Raw genomic sequence first — 15,753 nt, 5'->3', positions numbered from 1 at the left:
TGGAGTTGTCCATAACAAATTGAGATTTATTTATTAAAAGCAGTAAAATCTTCCTTTAGAATTAGATTTAGATATAGAAGGAACGTATTCATTTTCCGTCGTGTCTGATAGTACGTTTTCATTTCTTTGTGTTTTTTTCAGGGAAGCCACAAAAGCAGACATCCCATCAAAACGCATGGAGCTCAGAATCACAGACACCTCTTGTATGAGCGTTGGGCACGGTGGGGAATGTGGTACAAGTATCAACCTCTTGATTTAATCAGGTATTAGTACTTTAAAAAGTAGCTTGTTTCTGTGATACGAAGAGCCTGGAAACGACGTGTGATCTATTCTGCTAAACTGCTAATTCTTCTTACACTTTCTGTAGAATTTAGTACTATCAGGCAAGAACGGAATTCTCTCAATTGCTTCTTTTGGGTGATCTTTTTTGCAAGGCCATTTATTTCAGATAAGGCTGAATAAAAGTACATAGATCCAGTTGCAGGGTGAAAATTATAACAAGCAATTAGTATTTTAATGACATAGATTCCCAACTGTAAAGCAGAGAAACACATTTAATTGAAGGTAAGTAACAGCACTGGTTGAATTTCATATTTTCCTCATCAAGACATTGGACACCAGTGAAATCATTTTTCCTGTCTGACAGTTTTTACTCCTGATCTGACAGTCATAAATAGTCATTATGCACAGAATTGCTTCACTGAAGACTGTGAAACTACACATGTGCTTACTTCTCGTTTTCTGTTCGCTGCTACTTCATCTCTTACAGCAACTGTTAAAAAGTTTTGAAGATTAAAAGCTGAATCTTCAGCTTGTTTTTTCAATCTCTTATTTTTCTGTTAATAGTTTGAAATATGTCATATTACGTGACTGCTCATCGTAAATGATTTTTATAATAGAAGTTAATACTCAATACTTAACCACTTAGTTACCACCTAATACTTAAGTGGTGCCAACCTATACTGTTGCTTTCTAGAGACTGTGTGTATGTACGTCAGTGTGTTTGTGTGTGAATAAAGTTTTCTCCATTTAACAGTGTTGAAACGGGTGCCTCTATTGAGTCATTGGGAGGAACAGAGTACTGCAATTATATCCTTATAAAATACATGCTCTCCTAAGTCTACAATTAGTGTGACTAGAAGTTTGTTAGCATTATTTTACTGATTGTGAAGACGGTGGTTATTGCAAGTTTTAACTTGAAAAAATGTATATATTTCCTTTTCGTGTAGGCGATATTTCGGTGAAAAAATCGGACTGTATTTTGCCTGGTTGGGTTGGTATACTGGAATGCTGATTCCTGCTGCCCTGGTTGGACTCTTTGTTTTCCTCTATGGTCTGTTTACGATGGATTCCAGCCAAGTAAGGTAAAATCCCATTTAAAAACAGAAAATAGCCTGTTGAAAATGAAGAACAGCCTGGCACAAGTTAGATCATTTTACTTTTAAATGCTTTTCAAATATCGTAATCATAATAATAACCAAATAGAACACTGGGTTCTTCAATCAAGTGCATCCACTTTGTATATCTCTTTTGCATCAAGCTGGATGCATAGCATTTACAGCAAGCACTCTCTACATTGCATCTGCGATGATTTCCGTTCTGTCTGTAAGAAAGAAGAACAAATACTGATTCCAGTGTCGCATGTTCTGCAATAGTTATCATTCTAGTCGAAGCTAATGGGTGAAAAATAGTGACTCGTTCTTTATTTTTACTTCCATTTTGCCTTTAGCTGTGGTATAGCACAGTTGTAAATTTTAACTTACTTACGAGTATCTTTTTTTTTCCCTTCCGGATGTTAGTAGTTTCAAATTTGTTGATGCAAACTGCAGCCATTCGAGGACATTACAACCGTGTGAAAGGCACCTCACTTCCAAGTTTCCCACTGTTGTGATCTTGCTCTGTGTAGTTTATGTCAGTTTAGAAATAGGGGTGGGAGTGTTAGACTTGAGTGCTGACTTTATTTTTAGGAACTGTTTCAAGAGGAAGTGCCCTTATTACAACAGATTATCATCAAACAGAAGGATATTAGTGACCATGCAATTACAGCTGTTGCTCCAACCGGTTTGGATGCTTAGGCAATAAGCACAGAGTGATCAGATTTCATAGGAAATGTTTCCTGGACTGTGAGCAGGAGTATTTAACAGCTCTGTGTTGAATTGTCTTTGTTTCCTGTTACCCGGTGAGTTACTATGCTCTGTGGTGCTGTAATTAAGGCTTTTTCAGGCATTCTATTTTACACCAAACTCCGGAGAGACTTTACAACTTCAGACTGCATTAAATGCAGTAAACATACTGGTCAGGAAACTGCGCTATATTTACGACATCATTCTTTGTATTAGGGTTGTTGTGAACAATGAATGTGTGTGTAATGCACCAGATGCAATGAAAAGGAAGTAGAGGGTCATCCTGTTCTTGAGCACAAGTATTAGAAGTGTTGAAATGGGAGACTTGCATTCTTCACCTTTACAATGGCACAGTTACAGCAAGGGGGAACTTGTCATTATCTACTCTTCTCAGGGTGTAGCTTGATCTTCCAGATGCTAGAAGAGAAGTTATAGCACTGACACTCCCCAAGCGGAAAATAAAAAAACCAAACAAAAAAACCACAACAGAATTCCTCAGAATTTAAATAATTTAATTGTATACATCCAAACTTAGAGCTGCTATGTGCTTGTGCAAGCGTTGTGTGCTGCTTCTCCCCTGAGTACGTGTCTCCAGCTTAGCACATTTATAGGGGAGACAGTTATCTTGCTTGCAGAAGTTTCAGGGTATAATTCTCAGCTAGGCAGAGGTAAGCTAGCTTTCTTATTTTCCAATCCTAATTTTTTTTTTTTCCCCTTGACTGCTGTTGAGCAGCTGAAGATGGAACAGGCAGGTTCGTGGAGGCTGGTTGCCTCAGGTTCCATCCTGAGGCGCTTCAGTGTAATGTTGGGCTGCACAGAGAGCCAAGTCCCACCAGGGGCTCTGCACTCTTTTCTAGAAGCAAAAGCCTGAAATTTAGGTCATCTGTTGTATAGGTTTAAAGGAAGGGAGTAGTTATATATTGTTACAGCTAACAGTAACTAGTATCAACTTCAAAATACTGACAGAAGGTGTGTTAATGCAGAAACCTTTGTTGTGTGCTCTGCGCAGTCCCAAAAGATCTGTAATCTGGATGCGTTCATTTTCGGCAGAAGGTCATCTCTGTTATTTGGGGTGTGAATTTGTGCATTCACTCTGACTTGTCGTGACACAATGGCATCATCTCTGTGCATTGCTGTGAACAAATCAGTAAGACATGCTGTGAGATGTAGATTTAAGAACAGAGCTTACCTAACTCAAACTGGCTGCGGCTGACCTGATAAAATGCACGTGGATCTTCTCCGTATCATCTCTACCACCTGATGACCTACCTGCTGTGAGTGTTCCTAGCTGAGCCTTGGGGTTGGACCAGGTGACCTTCAGAGGTCCCTTCTAATGTTACTGGGCAGTTGCTTCTCCTTGCCTTACTGGCTTACCTAACCTGGAAGGGGATAATGAGGATAGTCTGATAGAACCGACAGGAACCATCCATCCATAAGAAGGCAGACAGAACACTCAACCTAAATGTCCTTATTCTCACCGTAGTCTGAAACTATGAGGCTGTTTATCTAGTGCTTCTGTGGTAATTTAAAGAGAACTACTACATTAACGTATTGGTTTTAAAATATGCTATTTGACTTCGAGCTCTGCAGACATGAAATAGTGCAAACACAATGTGCATCAGCCCTCAGGAAGAGACAGAGCCAGGTACATTACTCTGACCAAATCTAGGCACAGGAAACCCAGTTGCAATTAGGAATTCAGGCTTAGTGCCAGGGTATTATGGCAATGTCCTCACTGCCACGTTACCCCAGATTCAGTATTATTTTTTCATCTGGAACTGAGCATCCATCCTATTAATGTCTGTGATTATGAATCAGTGGATGTTAGGAAGTGTTGGTTTACAATATTATGAATTACGTGGGGGAAAAAGATGGTTTTCATCCGTCCCCAAAACTTGACCTTGCAACCGATGAAATTGTTTTTGCAGAAGCATGCTTTTCTCAGTAATGCCCATTCACCTTTCAGGATTATGAAGCCGGCTTGAAGGTAGCTGTCATGAACCCCCCTCTAGTGGCTGCAGGCAGAAAAAAAAGCACTCTATGCTTTCTCTGCTGAAAGAAGAAGTACGTGCACGTTCTGCATTGCTACAGAATCAAAAGCTGATTGCGATGCCAGCCTGAGGTTTTGTGCAGCAATGTTCAGGAGGTTATGAAAAAACGTTGTCACATCCAAGAAGTAGTTTGTCCTGGTCGCAAAGCGTACGTGTGCCTGCTTCTGTGCCATGCCCAGGGTCTGGTCTGTTCTCCCTCTATAGGGAGGCTCTCACTGTTGAACGCTCACAGCCAAGGACCTTCAGTCCTAAAATGGAAAGACAGTTTGTGTATTTCATCCTTAGCTGCCAGGAGCAAGTTCAAAACCAAGCATATTTGCTCCCTTCTGGTGGGGTACCCTTCCTTCTTTTACAGGGCAAGTACCCCTCTTACAATGCCTTTTGCTCCTTGGTATAGAGGATCCCTTCCTTTGTCAGATACAATTTTAGGAAAGCTTTCAGATCAGATTGAATCACTCAGTGATTGAGCATGAAGAAAGAAGATGAAATAATAAAATGGAAAGACAAAACCCCCAAAACACTGCAGTGTCAGGGACTGTATGCTGTTATACGCAATTGTGCATGTGTGCCCCATGCTTAGAAACAGAATTTTCTCCATGGAGATGCAGTTTTATTGAAAGTGAGTTGGAATGGAAGTTGTTCTTCCACTTGCATGAGATTGCAATCAGGCTTGGTAAACTGCCGCTGCCAGGATTTGGCACTGAGGTCTCCCAGGGTGCTTTGGCTGTTGTGTCAACCACTACTTGCAGGATTCAGCTGTTAAATGAATGTAACCAAGAGAGAAATTCTGAGTATAAAGCAAAAAACTTTGTGGTTGTTTCCGGAATATTTGGATTACATTTTAAATGCTCAGACATGACGGAAGAAAAAGGCAGAAAGTGAGCATGTATGTCTGGTTTCATACACTTTTAAATATATTTTGATCTGTTTGCCCTTTCTGAGGTGAACTGGGAAAAATGTGGTTGTCGTAAGAAGGGCTTTAATAGACTTTACAAGTCCTTTCATTTGGGTCCTTTTCTTTAAACAAGTTCTGTGTCATATGTATTGTGAGTAAAGACATGTATCTCAAGTAAGAGATCAAGCTATTGCATGTCATATTCTATATAAACTACATCTGATGGCTTTAAAGAAGGTTGCTTTTGGTGCCTTTACACAGATCTTTAATTATCACTATTATAATCTGGCCAGACATGAACACAGCATACCTCTCACTGGCAACGTAATTTGGTGAAATTCACATTATACAAAACAAACCAAGGCTGTAACTCAAGATACAGGACGCAGAACATCTAGCATTTGTAACGTTGAATTTAAATTCCGAGTACAGTTGAATTTGGCCTTACGTTTGACAGCAGGTTGCATCATTGTCAAACCATTATATCCTGTTGTTGAAAAATGATTTCCTTTGCTTGCTTACTTGCATGGAAATGCAATCAAGAAGATTCTCCTTTGCGGCACACTAGAAGTTATCTACTACTCTGCTGCTCTGTAATGATAGCTATGCTCATTCTAGCTTTCAGAGTTGCCTGCCACAGTTTCTTAAGTCCACATTATGTTGTAGGGCTTTGGTGAATTAGTGGTTATGGCATGAAGTACAACCTAAGATCTCAAAATGTTACATCCCGGCAGCTATGGTCTTTTATTTGCCATTATGTCAGACAGGGCTTAGTAGATGTACTCATTTGGAAATAAACATAATCCTCCATATAGCATTAGAAGCATAAATTCAGGTTTTATGAGAAGTAGTAGTGAAAGCGCAATGTTAATTAAATCAGTCATTTCCTGGTATATGCTTTATACCACTGCTTTCCTAGTGTGACATGGGATCATTTCAGGCTTGTCAGCATTGCTAATGGTGATTGCTGAGGTTCCCTCACAGAAGAGAGAAAATCACCACAGTTAAAATTTGCCTTAAAATTCGTTTTTGCACTTCTTTCTGTTTCACTTTTGTCAAGGCACTTAATTATGTACTGCTTTTGAATATAAATAGTCCTAATGAAGTCAGTGACTTGGTATTCCCAAACCTTGGAACCTCTAAACGGTAGAATGCAGTTGTTAGATATTTTACCCCAAAATTAAGATATCAAGTTGTTTTGTTGTTATCCCTAAACATTGGTTCTTCCGTGGATAATAAAAATGCAAACATTTGAATGCCAGATTTCCCTCTTAGTGGGTTTTTACACTGTGACCCACTGATCAAAGCGTGTACACAGTCATGCTATGGGACAGACCTTCAGTTGATGTAAGCTTAGGTAAGTTGATTGAAATCAGTGATGTCCATTTTCTCACGTTTTTTTATCTTCTGCATCATGTGGATAAATACGCAGTCATTTGGTTGGCAGCTAGGAAACAGTTCTTCAGTTCGTTGTACTTCTTTGGGAGAGAATGGGATGTTTACAAGCACAAGAAGTGTAGCACGACGCCCAAAGAAATTGCGTCAACTGTAGGGCCCACAGTTTTAGGGTTCCTGGCTTGAGATAAAGCTTTTAATGCCAAACGTTCCCTTTTCATTTATTTTGAGCCAGTTTTGTGGTTAGGCATGCTGTTAACTAATAGAGACCACAAATGGTGCAGCCTCAGAAACTCTCGAGAATGCTGAAAGCCTTTTTATAACTTTTATTTTCCTGTCTTACACTAAAGCAAAGAGATCTGCGAGGCAAATGAAACCATCATGTGCCCTATGTGTGAACGCAATTGCACGCTACAGAAGCTCAATGAAAGCTGCATATACGCCAAGGTAATTATTAGTTTACTGCTATCACGAATGTTTTTGTCTCAAGATCCACTTTCAACGTGTAATGGCAGCCTGTGTTTCAGCAAAGATTACAAATTGTGTTGTTCATGTATGAGCTTTCAGCCTCTGTAATCCGTGCTTCTGAGAGCGGAGTAATCTGAGAGATTCAGAGATATTCGAAAATTTGCTTTACTTTCTGAGAATATTTTCTTCCTAACTCCTTATTATTTTTATCAATGGATAAAATCCCCTGAACTAAAAAAAAAAGAAAGAACTTTTCTTGGGAGTTTATTCCTCCTTTCCTCTATATTTAGTTTACTGTTCTATTTTCCTTGCTTATTTGGTAATCTGCTCTTCGAAAGGAATTCTTTAGCTTTTCCCAGGATTATCTTGTCTATGATGCACTCTACGTTGCCAAACTAATGCAGAGAATTAACACAACTAAATATTTTGCTACTGGAAGCTATCCTTCAAACTTAGGTGATCACACGTACTTCTGTATACGTGCAATGCTTTCAAGTGAGCAGTATATTATGATGTGTGCTACATTCACAATGCTGGCAGGGCAGCTTTGGCATTTTTTTCAGAATTCTTTAGCCCATAAGACAAACCTTGCTCAGAAGTCTGGATTTACTGTACTCACAGAACTGTGGTTGTCTCTGGATCATGGCATCACAAGAACGCTAAACAATGTGGAAGAGAGTAATCAATTTTTTATTAGATTTGGAAACTTGTCTTAGGCAGTCCACTTGTCTCCACTTGTCTTGGAGTAAAACTCAACGCTTCAAAATTCTTGTTAAAGAACGTCTGATAAACATTTGAGGCATTAAAAAATGAAAAAATTGTATTTCAGCAACTGTTGAAATACTTGAATAAATGAAAAGTTGTATTTCAAGCAACAAATAGTGCTGTGAATGTTATATTTAAGGCCAAACTGTGCTTGGTTTTTACATACTGCTATAAATTCATAGCAAAATATGATTTTTTTCCTAACTTGAACTCATTTCCTAAGATTTTAAAAGGTGTACTGAAGGTAAAAGCTTTCCTAATTGAAATGATGTTACGCAAATCTTACAACCTATCCCAGAAATCTCTCTTTTTAGATGACACGTCATTTATGCAGTAGCGCGCTGCAGTTTGACAGGAAATTAATACACACTCATATTGTGGCATATTGTTATTTTAACAACCTCAGTTAATAAAAAGCAGATTTTGTCTCTCAATTATGTTTTTATATTGCATTTTGCTCTTAAGTCTTGCATTTTAGTGTCACGTTTCGAAAATTAAATTGTATCCCCCCAAAAATGTGGTCCTCCATCCATACTTCCATGCACTTTCAAACCAGTCATCTCGAAACAAAATCAGATGACAACCAAGGAAGTTGTGCAGCAACCATTTATGTTCCTTCTGCGCATGCACTCTTTTCTGATGTCTGCAAAACTTGTGGAAAGAAATGTAGGCTCCCAGCTTTTTCTGCCAATGCTTTTGCTCTGAAAAACTGGCCAACCTCAGATGGCAACGCAGAAAACAAATTCTCCTATTGGGATTTGCCTGTTCTGCATCTCCCCTGCGTGGGTCTGCTCAGGAATCTGTGTTCTGCATACGTGCGTAACGTGTGCTTCATGTGCAAGGATTGATCTTCAAAGGGCAGGGAAAGGCTTTTCTTTGGGAAAAAATAGGATAACTGTCTGGCCACTTGAATGGCAGAAAAAGTTCCATGAGGTCTTGTTTAACTGTGAGGATATAACTGTAATGCCATCATTCACTGTGTTGTCTCTAAAGAAAAGTTCTCTACATCTTCACTCATCTCTCTCTTGCCAGGAAAGGGCTGGTGTCCAGAAGGGCTTGTGCCCTGCTGTTTGCCCTGTGCTGCTTGAGTTGAGCAGCAAAAACCCAGGCACTGCATCTGCACAGCAATTAGTGAATGAAAGTGATCTGTAATGCTGGAACGTGCGATTTGATTTCAAATGAAATATTCCTTTGTACTGTCTGAAGCACCATTAATAACAGAAATAGAAATAATTTATTAAAAAATAAGGCATCAGATCTGCTCTCTGAGAAAAGAAAATGGTGTTTCCTATTGCTCTCTGTTCCTGGAATGGAGCCAGTCTGTGTTTCTCTCTGGTTTTGTTGTTGAGAGAATTTGACTTATTTCCGCATCTTCCTCACACGGAACCAAAGAGCTGTTAGAGAAGGGAGGTTCTTCCTGTTTCATGTCAGGGAAAAGCACTCTTATTCCGGAATAAGAGTTCTGATACTTATTCAGTTCTTTGGAACAACTCATTGTATACAAGTATGTTAGAATTAAGTTTATTAAGAAAAGTGAAGTTCACCTCCCCAAGCCTGCTTATGTCATGGGACCTGCCTCATTTATATGAAAGACTAGGGGTCGGATTTCTTCTTATTAAAATTGCTGTCAAGGTTTCTTTCATTAAACATTCCTTCCCTACATTTTCCAAGTTTCCCTTGAGAGGAGCACATCAGAGAAAACAAAGCAATGCAGGAAAATCATATACTTCAAATGCTTTTTCTGTAGTTTCTTGCCAGGCTGTCAGACAAAATACAAAAGCTGCATTTTCCTTCTTGCTCCTGCCCACTTCTTTTGTCCCTTCCCTCTTTTTTTCATGTCAATTTCAAAATACTCCATTGGTGTAAAGGTTATAATTTAAGGAAAAAGCATGTAGTACCTGAGCTGCAATCTGAATTGCGGAACGCCCAAGCAATCATCCTTGCCCGCTTGGTCTCTTTGATCAGCAAAGCTAATCAGTATGGTGCACAGTGGCTCTTGGGCTGGTTCTGTTCCCAGCACACCTTGTCCTGGAGCTCAGTGGTAGGATGTTGGTTCAGAGCGGATAGGAAATGTGTGAAGTCATAGTGATAGGATCAGTCAGGTGTGCTGACTGACCAGCATCCTAATTCTGAGTGTAGTGCTGAATGACTGTAGCCCAAATGCTTCCTCTCAAGACAGAGCTAAAGGAGAGCCAGTTACGTATTTTCTACTGAATGCTCCTGCTTGCCCATTTGTTTTCAGAAAGAAGGAAATACCAAGAAATTTTTTGTAAGGTTTAGGACAATATATATAAAAATTATTCACTGTGCTGCTTCTTTCTCTTCTGTTTCTGTTTTCTAACGTATGCCTCATAACAAGTCAGTGTACATTCTCTCTTAATGTTTTGTGCTTTTTTTCTTATTTTTCCCTTTCTCCAAAACATGAATTTAAAGACTGTACTTTGCCTTCTAATGCTCAGCAGCATCTTAATCACCTTAGATAAGAAGAAATGTAAGTCCACTATCCCTGGATCAATTACATTGCTGTCAATTAGCAACCTGACACTTATTTAAAGAGCATTGATCTTAATTTCAGCTTCCTAAATGCCATTTCTTATTATGGTTTGAATATAAGATGATCTGGATTTCTGTAATATGAATTCCGGTGTATGCACAAGAGAAATTCCTAGCGTGATCCACAGGCTTGCAAAAACTAATTCTTCCTTATTTTCTACTATTAATCGTTGGACCTTACAGCAGAATACATATTCTGCCCCAGAGAGCTTATAAGGAAGAGTGAGATAAGGGATAAATCTAACAAGAAGTAGAACATTCATGAAGGGAAATTAAATACATAATTTAGATTTACATTTCAGAGGTGGTTACTTAGAATTTATTTCACGTTTCCTGGCATTGAGGGGGACTAGCCTTTTAACAAGGAGAATTTCCTGTAAAGGAATATCTACTATTGTCCCCTGCAGAGAAATTGCAGAATAGCTTGGGAGAAGTAGAGATTGAAATTAAGGGACATTAGCTAAGTAATAGACTGAGGACGGAAAGTGAAACATCTAAAGTAAATTAGGCTTGTGTAAACCTTGAAATAGAAAATATTGAATGGAATCCTGACCTAGAATCTGAGGGCAGTTCTGGAGGAATTTTTAGCCTGTGTGATCACAGAGTATCTCTTACTGTCTGTGAAGCAGGTAGTCTGGAGATGCTTGAAGTGACAGACTAGGAAAACAGCTAAAATTATAGGCTAAAATAGGATGGGACGAACATTGATAAAAGAAGCACCCAAGCAGGACTTTGTACTGGAGTGCTTGGCTTTTAATTTCTGCCACAAGTTATGTACTCCGGACTTGCAGAAGTGAAGCTGGCAATATTGTTTGTTACTGATGTATTTATTTTCTATTCAGGTTACACATTTGTTTGATAACGGAGGGACTGTCTTCTTTGCTATTTTCATGGCAATCTGGGGTAAGTAAATATTATTTTTTTTTTAATTGACCTGACCCTTTTTGAGGATTACTGGATTAAGAGATTACAGTTAATAGTAAAAATTAAAGAAGGATTAAGTTTTTATCGCATAAACACTTCTTTTTTCCTGTTTTCGTCCACTTCAATTACTGTGCTAGAAGTAGTTGAAAATAATACCTCTTATTGCTAATATAATTATTATCTTTAGTGTCTGAAGTGTCTTTAAGCCTGAGTTGTATATCATGTAGGCAAACATACGGGATAATTTCATGGAGTCACAGAATCGTTAGAGTTGGAAGGGACCTTTAAAGGCCATCTAGTCCAACTGCCCTGCAGTGAACAGGGTCAACTGCAGCTCCATCAGGTGCTCAGAGCCTGCGTAGAGAATTCTTAGAGAATGAATGAGAGTGCTTTGCAGAGCTAATTAGCGGGTAATAAAGATTTGATGATAGATGTTTAAAGCAATTTAACTACTTATATTCAAGTTCTCGGTCTAAATAACACATTCATTCCAACATCACGCACTACTTCACGGGGCGTGAAGCAGGGTGGTAACCACAGGGGCTATGTTGAACAGGAATTACCAGTAACAGTTTTGTCTTTTAGAAGGTCAATATAATACTGCCACACAAGACAGATGTGATGTTTCTGGCATGAAACACTTGATGGAATTAGTTTTTACTGAACATAATACTATTTTGCTGCTGGAAGGTAGGAAAGACGGGTATGAGGAACAGGAGATAATTAATTTCACCAATGTAAATATTTGTCTATGTAAACCCTGAGATAATAACATCAGATCACATACATGAATACGTCGGAATTGAATCCAGCTATTACAATTCTAAGTTGTCGAACGACACAACGTATCTTTATTTACATAAAATGTAAGAATAAACAGTAATCATTCTACTCACAGTGAAGGGTGGACGCGTTACAAATTTTAGAGGCTGGCCTGGTAAAAGCTAAAAACAATATACAAACATAAAAGGCGTAGCAAAATAGCATAAGCCACATGCACACAAAAGTCATAACTGGATCGTTAAAAATGGACACAACTGAAGGGCATCCTTGGGGGTCCCTTCCAACCCACGCCATACTTGATATTTCCTTATTGGCTCCTGCTCTCGCTGTTATGCTGTTACAGTCTTGCAATTACTAGTAATTAGTTTCATAAATTCCTAAAATACACCATTGGTGCAATGGTTTTAAACTGATGTAGAGAACGGTGGTTCAGACGGCTCCAGGGTAAGTGTAGGGAGGAAAGATGGCACAATATGTGCTGGTGAAGCTAAGAGCTGAGCATTATATTTTTTTTTTGTATTTTCAAGCAGGTGAATGCGTCTCCATTTTTCAGTCTGGAAACACTCTGGAAAATACGTTAGGTTCTATTTTAGATGAGAATCATGCAGATTTCATGATTGATCCCTACAGGAATGGCATCACTGCAGCTTAGCCATTCAATTCTATAACCTTTCAACTACTTTGAAGTAGATACGTGCCCTATTTTTCTTCTGTGTGATCACCATTGTTTCTCTTAGTGGTCTGCGCGTGGATATAATTTATTCACACATCGCAGCGTTTGCAGTGAGTTAGTGAGATTGCTCCACCAGTGTGATTATAGTCTCCACAATAAATTAGGCGTTCTAACATCATAGTATCAAGCATGTATTCCACGTGAGTAGCTATTTTCTGTGCACTTAATGGTGTTTGTTTTGTCTTTTGTTACATCCGTACCTCTAGAGCTATGTCTTTTTCATTTTCTTTCTTTGTACGTAGACATTTCTGGAGATTGCAAACAGATAAACTGCAGTTATTTGCATTTTATTGCCTTATTTTTACTCATTAGCTGGACACAGGCAGTGCATGCCTTTTAGGATATCTGTATGCGTGGCAGTGATAATTCCTTTCCTTTCATATTGAGACAATTATTTCTTCTGTCTAACCTTTACAAAATGTGTTGCGTAATTTCTACAGATCTCGCCTGTAATGCAAATAACCAGTCAGTTTGACAGATGAATAGAGGTTTGTCATTTGTTTTTCCCTTTGATGGTGTTAACTGTCATCACAGTCAAAGGTTAAATTTAGTTCACGTTACTCAGTAGTTCCGTTCTCCCCAGCAAACTTCAACCTCTGGGTAATCCAAGTAAAACTTATTCTTTTTGCGTTATTCTCTGTGGAAGGTACAAATGTAAAGTAGGAAAAATAGTGCCCTGAGTCGTTAATCAGATAGAAATGATACTTGGACGGAATAGTTTCACCTCGAGGTCATTAAAGTGTGGGGGAAGGTTGTATTGATGCTAACATAATATTGCAATCCCAGTCAAACGTTGTGCTGTTACAATGTCTGCATTCTTGCCCAAACTTACGCAAGGGAGAATTTCACCTGTGTGTTATTTCTCTGTATTATTCCTTAGAAATAAAGTCTAAAACTGTCCCATGAAAACTGTAAACTGATGGTCTAATTTAAAAGCAGAAGAGTGCTGCTCTGGTCCTGGGCCCTATTCCTTATGTGTCAATGTATCTTGTTACAGCAAGCGGGAATATAATCCAAAGCAATCTTCACATTTCAGGGTGGGATGGTGTCATGTCATCCATAGGGATGCTATCATGTGGGCACCCTGCGTTGTCCTCCACTGCCTTGTCTGCCGTGCTGCAGTTCCCGTCAAAACTCGTTGCATATGATCCAAGCGAGTCACCGAAGTGGAAAACTGTAAAAGTCATATGATTTTGGTTTATGTATTGCTTGAAAATTCTTATCTCCATCACAGTTCAATTCAGCAGTGTGTCACAGCTAAATTTTTTTTACATGTGGAGGCCTTGGGGAGTAAAAGACAAAGGCCACAATTCAGCATTTGAGGATAATGTGTCCTCCCAGTAGCATCCATTCAGCACGTTTAAATGGGTGGTCCCTTTCCAAAGCTAGTTCGTAATCTGACTTTCTGGCAGCTTTCAACTGCTGCATTTTTAAGCCAGAAAGGACATATTGCCAGAGTTCTGTTTTGATTTGATTGTGTATGAGAAAAAAAAAAACTGTGTTTAGACTCCCGATGTTTAAACATTTAAAAATAGGTCAGGGAACATAACATGAATGTTTGGAGACTGCGTGATTGCACTTGAGTACAAGTTTATACATATTCATAGAAAAGACAAAAGGTTCCAGATGCGATGATCCTTGATGTTGTGGGATTTAAAAACAATTTGTCAGGAATGATGGGACAGGAGGAGGGAGGTGTAGAGTTGAGGGTAGAATTGGTCAAGTTATAATTAAAAATAAGGAAGAATGTTGTCAGATAAAAAATAGTTTGACAGGGCTCGATGATATAATTCCTAACAATTCAGCAAGACCAGGTGATTTAAATGACTCCGTGTGGAAATAGAAAATGACTTTATGCAAAGCACTTGTGCTGTCTCTTACCTGGGCCATTTATTGTATCGTGATAAAGCTTTCTGTGGGAAAATGATTCAAACCTTTTCTTATCACATAGAAAACATCCCATCAGGCCAATGAATACGAATCCCAAAACTCCTACAGTGATACCGACTATTATTCCTTCTTTGCTGGTTTTACCTGGGAGAGGAGAAAAAAAAAAAAAAGGAAGAATGAGTTTTAAATGGCAGTAATCTGTATTATCAGGTACTTCACCTTCACCTTATAGCATCTGAAACACTTTGCAGACCATGACAAAACCAACCTCTCTGCAGCAATTACCAGCCTCTGTAAAAGAAAACAGACATCTCTGTCCTTGATTTTCAAGGGAGTGGAAAGAAAAGGGAGAGGGAAAAAAGAAAGGCCAATTGAGTTTTCGGCCTAATGTAATTTAATTTAATTTCAGAATAAAATACTATCCTTTTGTTTCAGGAAACAAGCAACAGTCACTCTCTGAGTGCGTTTATTTGCAAGTATTTAAACCAGCAGTTAAAACTGCAGCCCCTTCATTTCAAGTGGCTAAGTTTTAACATACTAGTTTTAAAGGTAAGAAGTCCTGAAATGCTTCCTGCACCTGTATGGTTAGCAGAATAACTGCATTTCTCCTCAGATTTTCCCCAGATTTAATGAAAATTTTCTTTAAGGTATTTTCTTTCTGTTGGAATTGATCTGACTCTTCCGCCCCCCTTACTTTTCAGTCACGCTATTTAAAAACAGGGTATGTTGTAATTATTAGAACTGTGATAGGAAATGTGAAAGCCTGATGATCCTTCAGTTCTTAGTACTTACTGTACTGCGCTGGATGTAATGGATAAGCCTTTCAGCCCTCTGTGAGAAGCTTGAAAGCTAATTAATGGCAAAAATTAGTGTAACTAGTAATCTTCTCTTTTCCTGAAGACCCAGGTTGGAACGGTAGGATAGAGAAGTGCCATGGAAGTTTTATGCTCCGTTGTTTTCCCACGCATACTCAACTTGATAATTAACACAGAATGAGTAATTCCTTTGGAAACACTTAAAAGAAGTCACCTTTAGTCATAAAAGTTTCTGAACTTAAATAAGTTGACGTGCTACGCATTTAAAATGTTATTTCTGTACTTAGGCTTTGTTGGTCCACACCACCACCCTTTGTATCGAATCACTTGTTTTTCCTTCCTTCACTAGTTCTCCGCA

General features: G+C 38.7%; 1 protein-coding gene across 7 annotated transcripts in view; it reads left to right on the top strand.

Annotated features, from left to right (window-relative positions):
• ANO3 (anoctamin 3) overlaps positions 1-15,753 on the top strand; it is a 274,762-nt gene that overhangs the window by 127,882 nt on the left and 131,127 nt on the right. For all 7 annotated transcript variants that reach the window (XR_002440329.1, XR_002440328.1, XR_002440327.1 and 4 more), the window contains 4 exons: positions 142-263; positions 1,230-1,364; positions 6,815-6,911; positions 11,093-11,153. Coding sequence is in view for 4 of the 7 variants with exons in the window: in XM_021402280.1 (XP_021257955.1) it covers positions 142-263; positions 1,230-1,364; positions 6,815-6,911; positions 11,093-11,153 (415 nt within the window). In the remaining 3 variants the exon portion in view is untranslated. The remainder of the gene's footprint in view (positions 1-141; positions 264-1,229; positions 1,365-6,814; positions 6,912-11,092; positions 11,154-15,753) is intronic.

Source organism: Numida meleagris, chromosome 6 (genome assembly GCF_002078875.1).
Source record: "Numida meleagris isolate 19003 breed g44 Domestic line chromosome 6, NumMel1.0, whole genome shotgun sequence".
In the NCBI taxonomy this organism is placed as follows: domain Eukaryota; kingdom Metazoa; phylum Chordata; class Aves; order Galliformes; family Numididae; genus Numida; species Numida meleagris.
Note: the sequence above shows the minus strand (reverse complement) of the source record. Positions and strands in the feature narration are given on the sequence as shown.